At 38.9% G+C, this 23156-nt stretch overlaps 1 protein-coding gene across 1 annotated transcript in view; it reads left to right on the top strand.

Moving 5' to 3' along the window:
• Nucleotides 1-23156, top strand: part of GUCY1B1 (guanylate cyclase 1 soluble subunit beta 1) — a 63330-nt gene that overhangs the window by 30472 nt on the left and 9702 nt on the right. The window contains exons 5-8 of the mRNA XM_055550097.1: nucleotides 7293-7490; nucleotides 15260-15490; nucleotides 15934-16050; nucleotides 16774-16907. Of these exons, the coding sequence (XP_055406072.1) occupies nucleotides 7293-7490; nucleotides 15260-15490; nucleotides 15934-16050; nucleotides 16774-16907 (680 nt within the window). The remainder of the gene's footprint in view (nucleotides 1-7292; nucleotides 7491-15259; nucleotides 15491-15933; nucleotides 16051-16773; nucleotides 16908-23156) is intronic.

Raw genomic sequence — 23156 nt, 5'->3', positions numbered from 1 at the left:
TCAAACCTGTGACTTTTACATCTCCGGTACTGGCAGGCGAGTTCTTTACCACTGGTGCCACCTTTACATTATTTATTTTAGAAAAGAGTCTCTGTATCTTTTCAGTTGGAAAGCTACTTCTCAAGGAGTTGCTTGAAGTAGAAAAGACAAAAGTATCATTAAACATTGAGTCTGACTCATTCTGACCTCATACCACTCACACCCTGACCTTGGCGTTTCCCATTATTGGGGGTGAGTTTCTGCTTTACCTAGGTCCTGTTTATTTCCGTTTTTCACATTAAAATTCTGACATGACATCTTTCTTAAAAACTTAAAAAATGATTTTCAAATTACGTGACTCTCACAAGTAAATACTGTTGTTGGGCTTGCTTTTCAGAAGTGTGAGGAATCAAAAGAAAGGAAATCCTGTGCCTCATTCCTTTTCTTAAGTGGAGAGAGATTTGCAATGATTGATTTTTAAGGCTTTTTCCTGATATAAACTTCAGTAACGCTCTCAAATAACACAGATGGCTCCCTTCTCTCCATGCACTAGAATAAAGATTCATTTTTAAAAATTAATTAATTTTGGGGGGGGCTATGCTGCTTGGCTTGTGGATCTCAGTTTCCTGACCAGGGATTCAACCTAGGGCCACAGCAGGTAAAGCCTGGAATCCTAACCGCTAGGCTGAGCCTAACTACCATTAAGGGGACTCCTTAGAATAAGGATTCTTTAAAAAAAAAGTATTTACTTGTTTATTTTTATCTTTGGCTATTTTGCGACGGCTTTCTCTAGTTGTGGCAAGCGGGGGCTACTCTTTTGTTGTGGTGGTGGGCTTCTCATCGCAGTGGCTTCTCTTGTCGCACAGCACAATCTCTATAGGGCTCATGGGCTTCTGGAGTTGTGGCTCGCAGGCTTAGTTGCAAGTGGAATCTTCCCGGACCAGGAATTAAATGAACCCTCCCTCCTGCATTAGCAGGCAGATTCTTAACCCCTGTACCACCAGGGAAGTCCTAAGGGTTTCTGAAGACTGAAAAATCTCTTTCTCAAAACTTTTAAGGCAAGTCCTTACTACATCTATTTATGTGCATCATTTAGGAATTTTTAATTAGATACTCTGGAAGCAGGGGAATGAGGTATTTAATTCTCAGAAGCTTTCCTCTGTGTGTGTGTGTGTGTGTGTGTGTGTGTATATATATATATATATATATAATGCTTATGTTTGTCATATTAGAAAGAGAAAATTTGCATTTATTTTGGAATATTCCAAAATATTTAAAAATGTGAATCTTTGGAGTATTTCTCAAAGGAGTAGTAATCTCTTTTGTGTCCTAAATCTGTGGTGTGTACTAAATATAGAACTTGTTTCCTAGGATGCTAGCATTGGTTTTTCTTCTATAAATGACAAAGCTAGGAGACTTAGAGTAGCAGAATTCCTGAGAAACAGTTCTTTCATCTTGCATGTAGAAAAAAATGGTAAAATTATATCAGAACATTAAGAGAAATGAAATGAAAACCTCAGACCAGTATTTTAATATATTGAGGCAAAATAGATGGACAAAACTCCTCTTATTCCCGTCCTGTTTTCGAGTATCATAAAGTTAAGAAGAATGATGTGAAAGCATATTTGAGGTTGGCTTTACTGTTTCCTGGGAATCTACTTGTGCTGAAATACATGTGTTACCATTCAGCTCTTTTCTTTGTATACCCACCTCCATGATTATATTTAAAAATTAAAGAATACCAGTTTCAATATGAACTCTTGTTCTTCAGAATATATTGCTACAACCATGTTGATGAATAATTAGCTTTGTATGGATGGTATTATAAAATGTAGACAGACAAGGTTTTCTCTTGCCTATTTTGAGTGTCTTTTCTGTGACTTTTGAGGTTGCTGCAAACAGTTGGAGTCTGTGAAGAAAGCACATTTTTGACAATACTAATGTACTCAGTTGGAAATAATTTAATTTTTAATCATGAATTCTATTTTTCATAATAGGCAGTGGTAATAGCTTTTATTTTGGGAGATTAAAACCCTGTAAGGGAAGCTGTAACTAAAGAAATCCCAAGAGTATTTTTATGGTTAGATACTATCTAAAGAAAATCAATATTACATTAAGTGGTGTTAAATCTTTTATGCTCCAAGAAAGCACTTTAGTTGTCTATTTAATTAACAGCAAATTCAACAAAACAGTCTGTCTCTGGAGAAATGGTTACCACAAAGACTTAAAAGATTAACATTTGACTTCCTGTGCTTTGGTTTCCCACTTGCTTTGAATTGATAAATTTAAGTAATGTTTTTTTTATTAATACCTCAGTACCATCAATAACTTTATTTAAAGTAAATGTTAAATTAAAAAGGCTTTAGGTAATTAAATTATTTAAATTAAAATGGCTCTACATTTAGGGAGCAGTGCCAGTCCCTGTGTGACTCCTGACCTGAGTTCTGGGCTATTCTGGCCCATCTCTCACTTTCTTTAGCATCAGTGATGCAGAGAAAGTAAATGGTACCATGGTTACTGCCTCCTGCTGTCTGCTTAGCTGCACATAGAAATGTGCACATATAATATGACTGAAGATGAAAATAGATAAGTGTGAAAGTGATGTGGGCATATTGACCTAAGATACACTGTATTTGAATATTTCATAGAAGAAAAAGTAGAAAAGAATTAAAATGTATATTTCAAGTTAGTGTTTGACTCATTTAAAATTTTTTTCTGTAAAATGAGCCACAATCCAGTACCTGAGCCTGACTACATTAGGAAATTTCTTAAGGAACAAGAACAGCAGTTTAATTTAGCAGCAACAAGCTGAATTTTGACTTTGTGGGAAACAGAGATGTGTATAAAACCCTTCTGGTGATTTCCTTTCTCACCAGATTTTTGCAGCCTCAGCAGAGGGGTGTGAGGGGTCTGGCAGGGTTATGAAGAGCAGGCCTCACGTCTTCCCTTCCCAGGAAAGGATTCCCAGGGGAAGAACTCGTCATAGGAAAACCCGCTGTGTTATTTACCAAGTAAAGTGGCTTGCTGCTGCTGCTGCTGCTAAGTCTCTTCAGTCGTGTCCAACTCTGCATGACCCCATAGATGGCAGCCCATCAGACTCCCCTGTCCCTTCTCCAGGCAAGAACACTGGAGTGGGTTGCCATTTCCTTCTCCAATGCATGAAAGTGAAAAGTGAAAGTGAAGTCGCTCAGTTGTGTCTGACTCAGTGACCCCATGGACTGCAGCCTACCAGGCTCCTCCATCCATGGGATTTACCAGGCAAGAGTACTGGAGTGGGTGCCATTGCCTTCTCTGAAAGTGACTTGAGGCTTCTGTAAACTGACCATCCTCAGCGCCTGCCATGTGGAGTTCCTTTCCCATGGCAACAGCAGCCTCTGGAGGAGTCAGGGCCACTTGAGTTAAGAATTGGCCTGGCTTAATTAGAAGAGGTGTAAATTGAGGGAAGAAAACAAGATCTTAGCACTAAGCCGGAATACATTTCAAAAAGAAACCAGGGTCACCAGTTGAGGAGACAAGATGTTCATCCGAGTCAGAATGCCAGTTTCTGAGGCCTCAGCTCTCACCTGTGTTCTGCGTCTTTGGACCCTGGCTTCACTCTGAGGTGTTGCTCCCTTTCATGCACCCAAAGCCACTCTGAACATTGTTGGTGATTTAAACCACGAACTGCTTACAGTCAGGGACTGCGTCGTGCAGATCTGATCTAGCTCTGTACCCTGCCCCCGCCTGCACCGCACACCCTGCGAGACATGCATACACATGCTTTATACAGTGGACATGTGATGCATGTACAACGCACATACAGTGAGTAGATGAGATGAGCATATGGCAGGGGCCAGGCTGCAGTGCCGTGATGGAGTCACCTTGTACCATACTCGCTCCACCTCCTTTCTGATGTCTTACTGGATCCTGTTTCCCTAAACTGGCCCCTTTGAAATGTTCAGAATGCAAACCATCCTTCAGCTTTAGCCCATTTCCAGCACCGCCTTTTCAGATGTGCTCCTTCCCCTCCCCCTACCCCCCCTCCAAGAACACCATGCATGCTAAGCCACTGCAGTCGCGTCTGACTCTTTGTGACCTATGGACTGTAGCCCATCAGGCTCCTCTGTCCATGGGATTCTCCAGGCAAGAATACTGCAGTGGGTTGCCGTGCCCTCCTCCAGGGGATCTTCCCCACCCAGGGATCAAACCTGAATCTCTTCTGTCTCCTGCATTGGCAGGTGGGTTCTTTACCATTAGTGCCAACTGGGATGCCCCCATGAACACCATAACAAATCTTTAATGCAAAATTGTACTTAAGCATCACATTTCTTACTGAAATCAACTCTATTATGAAATTTACAAACCATTTAAATATGAGTTTGAAATCTCTGCATACTGAGTAATACTTATATGTGAAATATATATGAAATATTATTTTTCCCAAACATGTTCTTTATCTTTTTTTCTTGTATTTAATCCTAGTTTTAAATGCCTTTTCATTTTAAAATTGTTCTTTTTAAGAGAAAATCTGAAAATTTGATATTTTATTTCTTATTGAAAAGTCATTTTCAAGCTGTAAGTCAGAGGGGAAATAACTCTGAAGACAGATCCAGCTTGCTGCTTTCTGTCAAAAAGACCCCAGCACAGAATCCTGTCCCCATATTCCCCTCTGAATTGGCCCCTTGCAGAGGTGAGAGGAGTCTGTTGGGGTATCAGATGTGCTCCTGAGGCCTTTGGTATTCTGAGATCATTTGCTTTTCTCATTCTCTTTAGCAATAACCACCAGTTGTTGACAGATTACCATTTGATCAGTGAATTAGCTTTTTTATTGTTACAGTAACGAATTACCACATGCCTAAGTGTTTAAAAGAACACAGATTTATTATCCTGTAGTTTCCTAGGTTGGGAGTCTAAAAGGGGTCTCCCTGGATTGCAATGTAGATACTAGCAGGACTGCGGGTGTGGGGGGGTGGTGGCATTTCCTTGCTTATTCAGGTGTTGGCAGAATTCAGCTCCATGTAACCACACATAGACCCGTGGACCAGTTTTCTTACTGGCTGTCACGGGGGGCTGAGTAGGGCCCCAGAGCGCCACCCCCCAAGGCCCTGCGCAGGGTGTCCTGCATCTCAAATCCTGCTTCCTTCTCAGCTTTCATCTCTCCTTGTAACCAGGAAACGTTCTTGGCATCTAAGACTCAGTCACTTATGGGATTAGGCTGGGTCCACCCTGGTAATCCAGGATAATTTTTCCAACTTCCCAACCCCACTTTGCCACATGAGGTAAAGTATCGAAAGAGACTAGGTCTGGAAATCTTTGGGCCAATATTATTTTGCCTACTACACCTGAGTGTGCTAATGTTTTATCCACATCATTTTAGTTATTTCTATTTTATCAGAGGAAATCAAGTGGTAAATTGGCCACATTATCATGAGATGACACTTGTTCAGTCGCTCGGTCGCGTCCGACTCTGCGACTCCATGGACGGCAGCACGCCAGGCTTCCCTGTCCTTCACTATCTCCCAGAGTTTGCTCAAACTCATCTCCATTGATTGGATGATGCCATCCAACCATCTCATCCTCTGTTGCCTCCTTCTCTTCCTGCCCTCAATCTTTCCTGCATTGGGGTCTTTTCCAGTGAGTCAGCTCTTCACATCAGGTGGCTGAAGTATTGGAGCTTCAGCTTCAGCATCAGTCCTTCCAATGAATGCTCAGGGTTGATTTCCTTTAGGATTGACTGGTTTGATCTCCTTGCAGTCCAAGGGAATCTCAAGAGTCTTCTCCAGTACCAAAGTTCAAAAGCATCAATTCTTTGGCACTCGGCCTTCTTTATGGTTCAACACGCACATCTGTACATGACTACTGAGACGACAGTGGCAAGATTTAAATCCAAGTCTGCTTGATTCTAAAGCCACCTTCCCCGTGACTCCAACACTGTGCTGTGCTGTGTGTGTGTCTACTATATGTGTGTAGCACACACACACACACACACACACACACACACACACAAAGAAGTTACGAATGTGCTGAAAAGCCAAGTCAAAAGTATAGTTTGCATCATTTCTTCTGGTGATCTTTAAACAAATCTTTTTTTTTTTTAATATTAGAGGGTGATACTAGATAGTGGGAATTTGGTATGTTCTGAATTAATCACAAAGCTATAAGAACAGAAAATATTTATTTGCAAATTTATTAGTTTTCCAAGACTTCAGTTCTGAAAGGTTCAGTTTCACAGGTTCGCTGTGAGGCTGTACCTTGATTGGAAACTCTGAAGAAATTAGACTGATTTAATTTCCAAAGTGATTTTAATTACTAAAATATTATTTCACAAATGAATATACTAACATTTTCATATGCTTATAATTCTGATATAGTTTTTTGAATGAATAGTTAAGGTTTAGTATTTAGAGAAACAAATGGTAATATGTGATCACTTTAGGAATTCCATACTATTTATCATAACATAAATATACAGCTGCTCAAACTCCTGTAAATATGCATATCTTTGCTTTAGCTCATAACTGTGTTCCTTTTTTCTGCTTCAGGCATCCTTTTATATCCTCCTTGTTTGTTTACCCTTCCTTAAAATATTTCTACTGTAACAATCAAGATGTTTTTCTTTTTTTAAAATCTACTTTATTGAAGTATAGTTGATTCACAATGTGTTAATTTCTGCTGCACAGCAAAGTGATTCTGTTGTACATATATATATGTTCTTTTTCATATTCTTTTTCATTATGGTTTAATCACAGGATATTGAACATAGTTCCCTGTGCTGTTATATAGTAGCACTTTGTTGGTTATCCATTCTGTATATAATAATTTGCATCTGCTAATCCCAAATTCCCCATTCATCTCTCCCCCACTCACTTCCCCCTTGTTAACCACAAATCTGTTCTCTAGGTCTGTTCTGTACGTCTCCATGTCTGTTTTGGTTTTGTAGATAAGTTAGTTTGTGACATAGATTGGATTCCACATTTAAGTGAAATCATATATCTGTCTTTCTGTCTATCTTACTTCAGTTAGTGTGACCATCTCTATGTCCATCCATGTTACTACAAAGGCTGAGTAGTATTCCATTGTACATATGTACCCCATCTTCTTCATTCATTCACACAGATGCTTTTCTTAATTGCATTACCTTAGTTTCAGGCTCTCTGGGTTCTGGCCTTGTCAGGATGCATCCAGGGAAGGGTGTGCCCTGGGAGCATTCATGTGACCCGTCCATCTGCCCCCAGACTCAGCTCTGAGTCTGTCTGCTCTCTCAGCCTGCTCTCCTGAGAGTGACTGCCGCCCAGAAGCAGGATTTACTTATCACTGTGTGCTCTTCCCCGCAGAACCTTGATGCTCTGCACGACCACCTTGCTACCATCTACCCAGGCATGCGGGCACCTTCCTTCCGGTGCACTGATGCAGAGAAGGGCAAAGGACTCATCCTGCACTACTACTCAGAGAGAGAAGGGCTGCAGGATATCGTCATCGGAATCATCAAGACAGTAGCTCAGCAGATACATGGCACTGAAATAGACATGAAGGTAATGGGCAATAAGGGGGGCTCCTCTGAACACAGGTGACATGTGGAGTGTTAGAAAGGCTCCCAATTCGCCCTTGGACATCGCTGTTAGTGGACCTCAGCAGAGGTATAGATTAGCCATAACAGTGGTGACATTGGCGATCTTCTATGCTCGGCCTTGGAATGCATTATACAGGAGAGTTTTCCTTGTGGGAGCAGATTTTTCTTTCCATTTATACATTGCTTAAGGCAATGATAAATTTAATTTGCATTTCCTGAGAGTCGCACTTGCTGGGAAGCAGGAGAATTTGTGACTGGCTTAGCCGTGGCCTTCAGAATACAAAAACCCATGGACACATTCTAAAATAATGTGAAGTATTATTTCACTGTTCATGGCTTCTTTGTGGATTTTTTTGGGAGTCTATCCCTGAAATGTGGTTAGAATATCTCATTTTGTGAGCCAGAAGTTTTGCTTTAAAAAAAAAAAAAATTAAACTGTTTTGTAAAAGCCCGGCTTTTACATCATACTTGCTTTGTTATTGATAATACCCACTGTTTTGAGTGATGGTTTTAAGGTATTGATACAATAACTGTGCAGTAAAAAGAGCCATTGTTTTTCCATATTTCTGACCCAGAGAGCTGCTCCCAGGCAGCTGTGTTTTGTGTGTCTTCATATTTAAACACAAGAGCCATTTTTTAGTAGCCCTAAATTTGACAAAAGTGGGGAGAGGGGTGCCCTAGTACTGTTTAGTTTTTTCACAAATGGTAACATTTTATTATAGAAAAAGCATCCCAAATATAGGATTTTATAAACACTGGTAGGTGAACAAGTACAACTTTAAACATAAGTACAAAGTAAAAAGGCAAAACGTACCAGCTTTTTGCTTTTTAGAGAAATGTCATGTTCTCCTGCAGAGGTGGTCTCACCAGAGCACAAATGTTACTCCATCTCCTGTAGAGGCTTGGTTCACTTTTTCAACTATGCCCAGTCGAACAGTTTCAAAACGATGGCAAGGAGTGGCATGAATAAATCACTGAGACTGATTCTTAACTTTCTCTTGACTTTTACTTGGAAAAACCTCCCCATCACACTCTGACAATTTAAAGCCCGTGCTCTGTGTTTATTCACAAAAGGACCTCCTGGAATACTAGCCATCCTTCCTGCGCTTCCTCCACACTATTTTCATAGACCTGTGTACATTAGTTCAAGATAATACTGGCTGTTACACATCATGCAGTAAATCCAGCTACTTTCTTCTAGCTTCCTTACCTTTTTTTTTTAACTGTCATTCTTTCTTTATGGAAAATCTAATAAGCAGTGTACTTTCCTACATATACAGTTACATTCTAACATGTGTAGGAAGCCCAAACTTTAAGTATAGTATTACACAAATAAAACTTGTAGCATTTAGGTTGATTATATTAGGAAAACATCCTGCATATTTAATCTAGTAACGTTGCATTACATTTCAGTTTTTTTTTTTCCTTTTCTGGAGTTTCTGTTAATTCTGACATGATCCCCAGGTGCATTCTTTGTTTTTCTACTACTAGAAAGTGGGAAATGTGGAACATGATGTTATCAAATCCAGAGACATTTAAAAATTAAAAACTTAGGTAAAGGATTGAAATTCATCCATGATTAGGAATCTCACTGGAAATCAATTAAAATTCAATATGCGTTTCATTTCCAACTTTGGATTCTAACACCAAACTAACACCTCATCTCGAGTGAGGGAGCCTTGTCAAGGGGGTTGTAAACACTGGTCTGCTCTTGGTTTGTTAATTACTTAGCCAAGTCGAGCAAGAAGCAGGTACATAGAAACTTCAGGAAAGAAACATTAACTGGTGCACACTTGGAAACTGCAATTCCCATGGTGATTAGAGTCTTTGCTTGGGAGGTTGACAGCAGAAGCACTCTATATACAATTCAAGTTTTTACTTAGTCGTGGTAATCACTTAGAGATACTTTATACAATATGGGTTGTTCATTGATTCAAGTACTCCAAAATAGATGTCTGAAATATTTGTATTTGGTATTTATATTTGGTGTAAATAGTTTTTTCAAGGGCAATGTTTTAATTTCCTGAGGTATTCTTTTTTTAATTAATTTATTTTTTATTGAAGGGTAATTGCTTTACAGAATTTTGCTGTTTTCTGTCAAACTTCAACATGAATCAGCCATAGGTATACATATATCCTCTCCCTTTTGAAACTCCCTCCCTTCTCCCTCCCCATCCCAACCCTCTAGGTTGATACAGAGCCCCTGTTTGAGTTTCCTGAGCCATACAGCAAATTCCCATTGGCTATCTATTTTACATATGGTAATGCAAGTTTCCATGTTACTCTTTCCATACACCTCACTCTCTCCTCCCCTCTCCCCATGTCCATAAGTCTATTCCCTATGTATGTTTCTCCCATGGTTGCCCTGTAAATAAATTCTTTAGTACCATCTTACTAGATTCCGTATATATGTGTTAGAATATGGTATTTATCTTTCTCTTTCTGACTCACTTCACTCGGTACAATAGGTTCTAGGTTCATCCACCATCCTGAGGTATGCTTAAGTCTGTAAGTCTCATAAGTCTGGAGCTACCAGATAATTGAACTACTTAAGAAATAGTAGACCATGTCATGAAGTGATAAATGAAGGAGAGGTTACAAATATAATCAGAAAAGCTGTCTTGCAAATTTAAGCAAAGCAGAAGAGTAGAATTGAGGAATTCGTAAACTTGGCTTGCGTATAATTCAGTTCTTCTAGCTGAAATGGAAAGAGTAAAACATCAAAATTTTTAGATTGCTTTGTGTTGCTTTGGAGACTTTAGGGAACGAGTCTTCTTGAGGCAAAATTTTCCCATCGTAAATGAGAATACTGATCTTTAACCAGTGTAGATTGGTGTGGAAGTTTTGATAGTAATACCCTGATTTCACCGTGAAACAGTATGTGGGAATATGTATACCAGAGTCCATATTAATTGCTATTTGTTCCTCAGTGTCAGAGTTCGGTGCAGTGAACTAAGGAAAAAGGGGGAAAGGAGCAGTGCTTTGCCCTTACTTAGCTGCAACTGAAGAAATACTCTCCCAACTGCCTCCCATTTTGATCTGGCTGCAACTCGAGATATGTTTTTCCCTTTTTAAGAGGACATGTTGGCTGCGGTTTCTTAAACTCAAAAGAAAAAATTTTTTTATACGTTAAGCATGTATTTGCTTGAAAATAATATTTAGAAATGTAGTTTTTAAAAATCAAATTATATTTACTTTATTGAATTTGTTGATACTTTACTCGTTTGAGCCACAGATCTTATTTGCAAAATTGGTTCACCATTGCAAATTTACTTCAGAGTTGATTTCAATGCTACTTTAAAGATATATGTTTGGAACTATATACTGGTGTTCAAGTTTATAATCACAAGTACCAAATACAGTATTTGAATGTTTCGGTTCAGTTCAGTTCAGTTGCTCAGTCGTGTCCGACTCTTTGTGACCCCATGAATCACAGCATGCCAGGCCTCCCTGTCCATCACCAACTCCCAGAGTTCACTCAGACTCACGTCCATCAAGTCAGTGATGCCATCCAGCCATCTCATCCTCTGTCGTCCCCTTCTCCTCCTGCCCCCAATCCCTGCCAGCATCAGAGTCTTTTCCAATGAGTCAACTCTGCATGAGATGGCCAAAGTACTGGAGTTTCAGCTTCCAAAGAAATCCCAGGACTGATCTCCTTCAGAATGGACTGGTTGGATCTCCTTGCAGTCCAAGGGACTCTCAAGAGTCTTCTCCAACACCACAGTTCAAAAGCATCAATTCTTCAGCGCTCAGCTTTCTTCACAGTCCAACTCTCACACCCATACATGACCACTGGGAAAACCATAGTCTTGACTAGATGGACCTTTGTTGGCAAAGTAATGTCTCTGCTTTTCAATATGCTATCTAGACTGGTCATAACTTTTCTTCCAAGGAGTAAGCGTCTTTTAATTTCATGGCTACAGTCACCATCTGCAGTGATTTTGGAGCCCAAAGAAATAAAGTCTGACACTGTTTCCACTGTTCCCCCATTTATTTCCCATGAAGTGATGGCACCAAATGCCATGATCTTAGTTTTCTGAATGTTGAGTTTTAAGCCAATTTTTTCACTCTCCTCTTTCACTCTCATTAAGAGGCTTTTTAGTTCCTCTTCACTTTCTGCCATAAGGGTGGTGTCATCTGCATATCTGAGGTGACTGAGATTTCTCCCGGCAATCTTGATTCCAGCTTGTGCTTCTTCCAGCCCAGCATTTCTCATGATGTATTCTGCATAGAAGTTAAATAAGCAGGGTGCCAATATACAGCCTTGCTGTACTCCTTTTCCTATTCAGAACCAGTCTGTTATTCCATGTCCAGTTCTAACTGTTGCTTCCTGACCTGCATACAGGTTTCTCAAAAGGCAGGTCATGTGGTCTGGTATTCCTATATCTTTCAGAATTTTCCACAGTTTATTGTGATCCACAAAGTCAAAGGCTTTGGCATAGTCAATAAAGCAGAAATAGATGTTTTTCTGGAACTCTCTTGCTTTTTCGATGATCCAGCAGATGTTGGCAATTTGGTCTCTGGTTTCTCTGCCTTTTCTAAAACCAGCTTGAACATCTGGAAGTTCACAGTTCATGTATTGCTGAAGCCTGGCTTGGAGAATTTTGAGCATTACTTTACTAGCATGTGAGATGAGTGCAATTGTGCGGTAGTTTGAGCATTCTTTGGCATTGCCTTTCTTTGGGATTGGAATGAAAACTGACCTTTTCCAGTCCTGTGGCCACTGCTGAGTTTTCCAAATTTGCTGGCATATTGAGTGTAGCACTTTCATAACATCATCTTTCAGGATTTGAAATAGCTCAACTGGAATTCTTTCACCTCCACTAGCTTTGTTTGTAGTGATGCTTTCTAAGGCCCACTTGACTTCACATTCCGGGATGTCTGGCTCTAGGTGAGTGATCATACCATCATGATTATCTGGGTCGTGAAGATCTTTTTTGTACAGTTCTTCTGTGTATTCTTGCCATCTCTTCTTAATATCTTCTGCTTCTGTTAGGTGCATACCATTTCTGTCCTTTATCGAGCCCATCTTTGCATGAAATGTTCCCTTGGTATCTCTAAGTTTCTTGAAGAGATCTCTAGTCTTTCCCATTCTGTTGTTTTCCTCTATTTGTTTGCATTGATCACTGAGGAAGGCTTTCTTACCTCTTCTTGCTATTCTTTGGACCTCTGCATTCAGATGCTTATATCTTTCCTTTTCTCCTTTGCCTTTCGCTTCTCTTCTTTTCACAGCTATTTGTAAGGCCTCCCCAGACAGCCATTTTGCTTTTTTGCATTTCTTTTCTATGGGAATAGTCTTGATCCCTGTCTCCTGTACAATGTCACAAACCTCATTCCATAGTTCATCAGGCACTCTATCTATCAGATCTAGGCCCTTAAATCTATTTCTCACTTCCACTGTATAATCATAAGGGATTTGATTTAGGTCATACCTGAATGGTCTAGTGGTTTTCCCTACTTTCTTCAATTTAAGTCTGAATTTGGCAATAAGGAGTTCGTGGTCTGAGCCACAGTCAGCTCCTGGTCTTGTTTTTGCTGACTGTATAGAGCTTCTCCATCTTTGGCTGCAAAGAATATAATCAATCTGATTTCGGTGTTGACCATCTGGTGATGTCCATGTATAGAGCAATCCCATTACTTTCCTGATAAAGAAACACACACACTCACACAACACACACACACAGTCTTACATATCAATGTATACAATTAAAAGTTTTTGGTGGTTATAATATTTATAATATCTTTTCTTGCTATGATGTTATTAGAATATGATGTTAATAGAATACAGCATGCAATTTAACTCAGCAATTCTAAAATTGCTCATGAATATAAATATCATGCAAGTGTATGTTCCTTGGTTTTTGTCTTGTCACAACAAAGATTTGGGGTGACGACCATTAAAGCCCCCTCGGTGTGTCAAAGCTCTTGGGTCTTGGACAGACCATGTTATGGCTCTCAGGTCCTAACAGACCATCTTACAGCTCTATTTTATTTAGAAGACAGCAGGAAATCCATCTTTGAGGCGTGAGGGCACATCGATCCAAAGATGCAAAGAGAAGAGCACCCCAGCGCGCAGGAGAGAGAGTGAGAGCTCTTTGGCTCCTCTTTTTACATGTTTCTTTCTCCCCCCTGGGCCTGCCCTATGCAAATTGGGCTTAGTCAGGAGTGCTGTTCTGCCTGAAGTCCTCACTCTGGTCCACGGACCTCCCTTTGACCTTCCTCTGTTCTATTTTCGCGGGCTTTTCTCTTCCTTGTCTTTTAGACACTGCCATTTTGGACTCCTTTTCCCTATTCTAACTACCTAACATTCCCCCTCAAGAGATGGGAGGCCCAATTCTTTGGGAATAGGGGCATCGAGGTCTCTCTGGCTACTTCCTGCTGAACTGGGATGGCGAGGGGTATTGGGCCTCCCCCTCTTGCTAGTCTTATGCCTCAGAGTCCTTATAGCGGTGTCCATCTAAGGGTGAGTGAGAGTTTCCGTAGTCGGCTGTAGTTTTATTTCTTTGTTAAACTGGTGCTGCATGTTGTAGCTTGTTGACCTTAACTGGAGGTCTTCTGGAATATGAGACTGAGCTGTGTGAGCTTTCTGCTGAGTTCATTTTTCGCTGTCCCAGTTTCCAACATTATGGGCTTTCCCCTGCGCTGGGTTTTCTTTACATTCTGCTTCTACCGCGGGAGCTTCACTGAGTTGGGCTCCTGCTGTGCTTGGCTTCTTCTGCGCGGAGGTTGTTTCAGCCAGGTTAAATCTGAGTCACGGCACCATAGATGTCACGTGAGTGTATGCTCCTCGGTTTTTGTCTCGTCACAACAAAGATTTGTAGTGATGGACATTAAAGCCCCACTTGGTGTGTCACAGCTCTCGGGTCTTGGACAGACCGTGTTATAGCTCTCAGGTCTCAAACAGACCCTGTTATAGCTCTTAGACAAATCAGTGTTACAGCTCTATTTTATTTAGAAGATAGCAGGAAATCCATCTTCGTGAGGGCACATGGATCCAAAGACGTGAAGAGAAGAGCACCCCAGCACGCAGGAGAGAGAGAGAGCGTTATTTTTTAAATAAGAGAGTTTCACTCATAATCAGGATTACTCCCATAAAATAACCTTATAGACTTAGAATTAAATCAAAGAATATAATTTGAGGAGGGGGATTTTTATGCATATTGTCAATCTATCCTTCAGAAAGATTAATCAAACTACCCTTCCATTAGTGATATATGAAATGATTCTTTTTTTCTGTGTCCTACCTAATATGGCACTGCAGTTTTATATACTTGCCAGTTGATAGATAAAAAAGACATCACATATATTTTAAGATATGTATTTCTATCATTTAGTTTTCCTCTGTTTCCACACAGCATTTTTTATCATATTAAACAGTACTGTTCTGTCTGATGTGTACATCGTTTACCGTATGTGTGTGCCTGGCTTGAGGGGACACTGAGCCTATGGGGACGGGGGTGCTTTACTCCAGATTCTACCGAAGATGCTGCATGGACCACTAGGGGACTCGTACCAGATTTGCAGTTTTACTGTGAATAATTATTGTCTTCAAATTTTCTAAGTCAGTATCCAAAAATAGTTTTCTGTATTAGGCATATATAGTATTTGCATATTTTAAATCTTTAAAATTAACCTAAATGTGGTTTTCATTACCAATTTCTTAGGTATTTAAATATTGTAACCAAATGGAAATGCCAGACAGTTAACACCATTTATCTCTTTGGCATCCAGGTTATTCAACAAAGAAATGAAGAATGTGATCATACTCAATTTTTGATTGAAGAAAAAGAGTCAAAAGAAGAGGATTTTTATGAAGATCTTGACAGATTTGAAGAAAACGGTACCCAGGAATCACGCATCAGCCCGTATACGTTCTGCAAAGCCTTTCCCTTTCACATCATATTTGACAGGGATCTTGTGGTCACTCAGTGTGGCAACGCCATCTACAGAGTCCTTCCCCAGGTAAAGGAGATTGCATTCCCTGGGAGCCTGAGATGAAAGGCCACAGAAATGCTGTTATACATGGCCACTGATTCACTTAACCTTTGTTTATCTGTCAGGGAACATGGAGCACTTGGTACATCACAGAAGTATTGTAACTGTAAACTCAGTATGTTTGAGCATACTGCAAGTTTGCCTGGGACAGCTACTTTTTTTCTCTCTCTTTTAATCACAAGAGCAGTGGGGGAGTTTTGCAGGAATAGTGGTCTTATTTTCATGAGAAAATGACTTTCCAGTAACAATCGGCTTTCACTTAATTTATTCATCATTGAGCAAATAGTCACTGTTTATCTGCTGTGTGAAAATAATGTTCAAAATCAATTGACACTTTTAGGCAAAAGAAAGGAATTTAAAATACACCAAAGTGCTAATTAAGTGCCCTTTTCTTTTCATCTGCATTTTAGCTCCAGCCTGGGAACTGCAGCCTCCTGTCTGTCTTCTCCCTGGTCCGTCCTCACATTGACATCAGTTTCCATGGAATCCTCTCACACATCAATACAGTCTTCGTGTTGAGAAGCAAGGTAATCAAGATGTTATTTCACTCAATATGAGGAAGTAAGGTTTGTTACAGGTTAGAAATGTTCCACAGGGATAATTAGCTACAAAAACATTCTGTGAGATTCAGAAGGTGTAGAGAGAGCAAAACCAGACCCCGAAGGGAGTCCTGTTTGAAAAGCAATGGTGCTAAATTGGGGGTTGTCTGAGGAGCAGTAGGATTCTAGTCATGGATTAAAATGAACAGAAGTGAATTTTGAAAATGCCTTGCCTGGGTGGGCCAGTCACACATGAGTGAACCAGTCATGCTTAGTTGCTCAGTTGTATCCATCTGTTTGTGACCCCAGTGGACAGTAGCCTGCTGGGCTCCTCAATGGGACTTTTCAGACAAGAACAGTGGAGTGGGTTGCTATGTCCTTCTCCAGGGGATCTTCCTAACCCAGTGATCAAACCCAGGTCTCCCACATTGCAGACTGATTCTTTACCATCTGCTCCATGGAAAATCAGAAATGAGAGTCACAGAAGCTTTCCACAAGGATGTCAAAGTAGCAAAGCTCCTATCTTCGTGGGTTCAGTTTGCATTTCTGCAGTGATGTCAGGTTGTCTGGTTGTTACCTGGCCGACTCTGGTGAAAGGCCTCTTCTGTTCTGCCTGGGTTCCTGTTCTCCCTTATGGTTTGGTGGGAATGAGGTCCCTGTGCCCTTCTTGGGAGAGATGCACGTGTTGACTGTGTGTCTTGCCTTTTCCAGGAAGGGTTGTTGGATGTAGAGAAATCAGAGTGTGAGGATGAGCTGACGGGCACTGAAATCAGCTGCTTACGGCTCAAGGGTCAGATGATCTACTTGCCTGAAGCAGACAGCATACTTTTCCTGTGCTCACCAAGGTAATCACTTTTAGATGAATTATAATGGATATAAGCACCCATCTTTTGCTAAAAGGAAATTCAGTAACATTTTATTCAATTGTTTCTACAAAGTATACTTAGATTTTACAACTCTTCTTAGACAAGGAGAATTATCCTTATTCTCTCTATAACAAGGATAAATTCTTTGAACTTGTATAGTAACTCAGAAGAAATCATGTATTCTCTTTTATTTGCCACATCTGAATCAATCTGTTGAGTGTCTATGCCTTTAGGTCAGAGGATATGTAATCTGAAGTTGGCTAATTCTGTAGTTTTGTACCTTCCAGAGAGGCATCATGGAGAAAACAAGTCTACAAAGATTTATTAATAATACAATGGCATAAATACACAGGTGTATTTGGCACCAAGAAATTACTTTTCTAATGATTTCTGGATTTAAACTATTTTATGTTAAAAACATTTTTTCTACTTTAACTGAGATACACTATGCACGATGCAGTATTAAGTTAAAATTTATGTGAATTATGTAACATAGTAAACATCAGAGGGAAGTACAACTGTAGGCTGGTATTTTTATAGTTTGACAAAGCACTTTTCTAAAAGATGTGTGGGAATTCAGAGTAAGTAATGTGTGTTTAAATTTATGTTAGAACAGTAGAAATAGATAATTACAAAATTTGTTTTTAGGTAATATTTTGTACATTTTAAATTTGTATAGCCAAAATGTATGCATATTATTTAGTAACAGTTGACAAAGCATGTTTTGGAGGGCTATTGATCAAAAATTTGTTTATTTTATTTTTTTAATTTTATTTTATTTTTAAACTTTACAATATTGTATTGGTTTTGCCAAATATCGAAATGAATCCACCACAGGAGGTGTTCCCCATCCTGAACCCTCCTCCCTCCTCCCTCCCCATACCATCCCTCTGGGTCGTCCCAGTGCACCAGCCCCAAGCATCCAGTATCGTGCATCGAACCTGGACTGGCGACTCGTTTCATATATGATACTATACGTATTTCAATGCCATTCTCCCAAATCATCCCACCCTCTCCCTCTCCCACAGAGTCCAAAAGACTGTTCTATACATCAGTGTCTCTTTTGCTGTCTCGTATACAAGGTTATTGTTACCATCTTTCTAAATTCCATATATATGCGTTAGTATATTGTATTGGTGTTTTTCTTTCTGGCTTACTTAACTCTGTATAATAGGCTCCAGTTTCATCCATCTCATTAGAACTGATTCAAATGTATTCTTTTTAATGGCTGAGTAATACTCCATTGTGTATATGTACCACTGCTTTCTTATCCATTCATCTGCTGATGGACATCTAGGTTGCTTCCATGTCCTGGCTATTATAAACAGTGCTGCGATGAACATTGGGGTACACGTGTCTCTTTCAATTCTGGTTTCCTCAGTGTGTATGCCCAGCAGTGGGATTGCTGGATCATAAGGCAGTTCTATTTCCAGTTTTTTAAGGAATCTCCACACTGTTCTCCATAGTGGCTGTACTAGTTTCCATTCCCACCAACAGTGTAAGAGGATTCCCTTTTCTCCACACCCTCTCCAGCATTTATTGCTTGTAGACTTTTGGATAGCAGCCATTCTGACTGGCGTGAAATGGTACCTCATAGTGGTTTTGATTTGCATTTCTCTGATAATGAGTGATGTTGAGCATCTTTTCATGTGCTTGTTAGCCATCTGTATGTCTTCTTTGGAGAAATGTCTATTTAGTCCTTTGGCCCATTTTTTGATTGGGTCATTTATTTTTCTGGAATTGAGCTGTAGGAGTTGCTTGTATATTTTTGAGATTAGTTGTTTGTCAGTTGCTTCATTTGCTATTATTTTCTCCCATTCTAAAGGCTGTCTTTTCACCTTGCTTATAGTTTCCTTTGTTGTGCAGAAGCTTTTAAGGTTAATTAGGTCCCATTTGTTTATTTTTGCTTTTATTTCCAATATTCTGGGAGGTGGGTCATAGAGGATCCTGCTGTGATGTATGTCAGAGAGTGTTTTGCCTATGTTCTCTAGGAGTTTTATAGTTTCTGGTCTTACGTTTAGATCTTTAATCCATTTTGAGCTTATTTTTGTGTATGGTGTTAGAAAGTGCTCTAGTTTCATTCTTTTACAAGTGGTCCACCAGTTTTCCCAGCACCACTTGTTAAAGAGATTGTCTTTCCTCCATTTTATATTCTTGCCTCCTTTGTCAAAGATAAGGTGTCCATATGTGCGTGGATTTATCTCTGGGCTTTCTATTTTGTTCCATTGATCTATATTTCTGTCTTTGTGCCAGTACCATACTGTCTTGATGACTGTGGCTTTGTAGTAGAGCCTGAAGTCAGGCAGGTTGATTCCTCCAGTTCCATTCTTCTTTCTCAAGATAGCTTTGGCTATTCGAGGTTTTTTGTATTTCCATACAAATTGTGAAATTATTTGTTCTAGCTCTGTGAAGAATATCGTTGGTAGCTTGATAGGGATTGCATTGAATCTATAAATTGCTTTGGGTAGTATACTCATTTTCACTATATTGATTCTTCCAATCCATGAACATGGTATATTTCTCCATCTATTAGTGTCCTCTTTGATTTCTTTCACCAGTGTTTTATAGTTTTCTATATATAGGTCTTTATTTCTTTAGGTAGATATATTCCTAAGTATTTTATTCTTTCCGTTGCAATGGTGAATGGAATTGTTTCCTTAATTTCTCTTTCTGTTTTCTCATTATTAGTGTATAGGAATGCAAGGGATTTCTGTGTGTTGATTTTATATCCTGCAACTTTACTATAGTCATTGATTAGTTCTAGTAATTTTCTGGTGGAGTCTTTAGGGTTTTCTATGTAGAGGATCATATCATCTGCAAACAGTGAGAGTTTTACTTCTTCTTTTCCAATTTGGATTCCTTTTATTTCTTTTTCTGCTCTGATTGCTGTGGCCAAAACTTTCAAAACTATGTTGAATAGTAATGGTGAAAATGGGCACCCTTGTCTTGTTCCTGACTTTAGAGGAAATGCTTTCAATTTTTCACCATTGAGGATAATGTTTGCTGTGGGTTTGTCATATATAGCTTTTATTATGTTGAGGTATGTTCCTTCTATTCCTGCTTTCTGGAGAGTTTTTATCATAAATGGATGTTGAATTTTGTCAAAGGCTTTCTCTGCATCTATTGAGATAATCATATGGTTTTTATTTTTCAATTTGTTAATGTGGTGTATTACATTGATTGATTTGAGGATATTGAAGAATCCTTGCATCCCTGGGATAAAACCCACTTGGTCATGGTGTATGATCTTTTTAATGTGTTGTTGGATTCTGATTGCTAGAATTTTGTTAAGGATTTTTGCATCTATGTTCATCAGTGATATTGGCCTGTAGTTTTCTTTTTTTGTGGCATCTTTGTCAGGTCTTGGTATTAGGGTGATGGTGGCCTCATAGAATGTGTTTGGAAGTTTACCTTCCTCTGCAATTTTCTGGAAGAGTTTGAGCAGGATAGGTGTTAGCTCTTCTCTAAATTTTTGGTAGAATTCAGCTGTGAAGCCATCTGGACCTGGGCTTTTGTTTGCTGGAAGATTTTTGATTACAGTTTCAATTTCCGTGCTTGTGATGGGTCTGTTAAGATTTTCTATTTCTTCCTGGTCGAGTTTTGGAAAGTTGTACTTTTCTAAGAATTTGTCCATTTCTTCCACGTTGTCCATTTTATTGGCATATAATTGTTGATAGTAGTCTCTTATGATCCTTTGTATTTCTGTGTTGTCTGTTGTGATCTCTCCATTTTCATTTCTAATTTTATTGATTTGATTTTTCTCCCTTTGTTTCTTGATGAGTCTGGCTAATGGTTTGTCAATTTTATTTATCCTTTCAAAGAACCAGCTTTTGGCTTTGTTGATTTTTGCTATGGTCTCTTTTGTTTCTTTTGCATTTATTTCTGCCCTAATTTTTGAGATTTCTTTCCTTCTACTAACCCTGGGGTTCTTCATTTCTTCCTTTTCTGGTTGCTTTAGGTGCAGAGTTAGGTTATTTATTTGACTTTTTTCTTGTTTCTTGAGGTATGCCTATATTGCTATGAACTTTCCCCTTAGGACTGCTTTTACCGTGTCCCACAGGTTTTGGGTTGTTGTGTTTTCATTTTCATTCGTTTCTATGCAAATTTTGATTTCTTTTTTGATTTCTTCTGTGATTTGTTGGTTATTCAGCAGCGTGTTGTTCAGCCTCCATATGTTGATCAAAAATTTAAAGTCCAAATAATCACTTTTCACTTGACAATATTGTTTCAAAATTTCTGAAAAAATTAATGGATTTTGTAACAGCCTTCTTTAAATTTTTAATAATTATAAATATATTAATATAATATAATATAATATAATAATAATTATTATTATAATAACAAATCTGGTATTAAAGATTATATAAGACTAATGATGGGGTTTTTCCCCTGAGAATATATTATGAAAATAAGAGAGACAAAATTAGGGAATATAAACTCATGTTTTTTATTAATAACCTCCATTGATCAAACTGTATTTGCATTTGCTATCAATAAATGTCTTTTCCTTCTGCCTTTTTCCAAGTTGAGCATTGGTAGAAAGATAACTTTTAAATAGAGACAGTTCTTATTCATGGAGAGAATGGTTTCTTTGGAAGTACAGGCAGAAATTTGGAGTCCACTTGCTAATTACCATATGCAAAAATAGGATACATAGTAATATAATCACCAGTTGTTATATGGGACTTGTGTGTGTGGGTGTGCTCACTCAGTTGTGTCCGACTCTTTCCTACCCTGTGGACTGTAGCCTGCCAGGTTCCTCTGTTCATGGGATTCTTGAGTAGGTTGCCATTTTCTCCTCCAGGGGATCTTCCCGACCCAGGGATTGAACCTGAGTCTCTTGAGTCTCCTGCATTGGCAGGTGTAGTCTTTACCACTGAGGCACCTGAGAAGCCTTCTTATATGGGAACTGCTTATGTGTATAAAAAAATTGGTACTCACATTCCATAAGAGATCAACTAAATGCACTTTAACTTGTAAAATGTATAGTTCCAAGAGGATAGGATAGTTTGGGGCTTCCCTGGTAGCTTAGCTGATAAAGAATCCACTTCCAGTGCAGGAGACCCAGGTTTGATTCCTGGGTCAGAAAGATGCCCTGGAGGAGGGCATGGCAACCCACTGCAGTATTCTTGCCTAGAGAATCCCATGGACAGAGGAGCCTGGCAGGCTACATACAGTCCATGGGGTTGCAAAGAGTTGGACACAACTGAGCAACTAAGCACACAGCTCATTAAGATAATAGTAAGTTTTTTGAACAATGACATGATTTGATTTTCTCTCTCAATATGAGCATTTTAATGATTCATTTTCAGTTTAAACTTATAGACATTTTTTTTCTCTACTAATTGGCTGGTCTTGAAACCACTGGTGGATGATCTGGCTTCTTTCCCGAGGGGTGTGTGTCAATAGTAGACTCTTTGATTGTTTTATTTTCCTTTACTGGTATGCTTATTTTTGCCTTTTTAATGGACATTCTGAGAATATATTTCAGGGAGACATTTTATTAATCCAAAATTCTTCAGTAAATTCACAACACAATTATGTCAGTTTAGAGAAATTATTATTATGAATGACTGGAAATAGTTATTTGGCATTTAAATAATTAAAGCCAATAATGTAACTATAAGATATTTTAACCAAAGACTAAATTTTTAAAAAACAGTCTACTTTTTATTTACCAGATCTTTACTGAATCAATAAATATTACATTTTCTAAAAATGACAAGTCACAAAGATGCATAAAATTCAGCAAAAATAGATGAAACAAATATGCCAAGGAAAATAAGAGTAACAGAAGAAAGTGGAGCCAGAAATTAGAGTAGTGTGTAAAAATACATGTTAGAAGTCAAGAGTACAGAAAATTCATGTTGAAGATGAGTCATAAATCTGGTGTCAACCTCCAGTCATTGTGTCTGAAAGAGAAAACAACTAGGTACAAGAGTCGTAGATCCTCTAAGATGACAATCAACTAGTTTTGTAGAAGAAGCATTATTATCCTTGTAAAAGAGAGTAAAGATAACTTTTTTTTAAAGATTGTTTTTTTGATGTGGACCATTTTTAAAGTCTTTGTTGAATTTGTTACAACATTGCTTCTGTTTTATGTTTTGGTTTTTTGGCCTCAAAGCATGTGGGATCTTTGCTTCCCAACCAGGGATCAAACCCGCACCCCTGCACTGGAAGGCAAAGTCTTCCCCACTGGACCGCCAGGGAATTCCCAAGATAACTTTT

Source organism: Bubalus kerabau, chromosome 16 (genome assembly GCF_029407905.1).
Source record: "Bubalus kerabau isolate K-KA32 ecotype Philippines breed swamp buffalo chromosome 16, PCC_UOA_SB_1v2, whole genome shotgun sequence".
NCBI lineage: Eukaryota > Metazoa > Chordata > Mammalia > Artiodactyla > Bovidae > Bubalus > Bubalus kerabau.
Note: the sequence above shows the minus strand (reverse complement) of the source record. Positions and strands in the feature narration are given on the sequence as shown.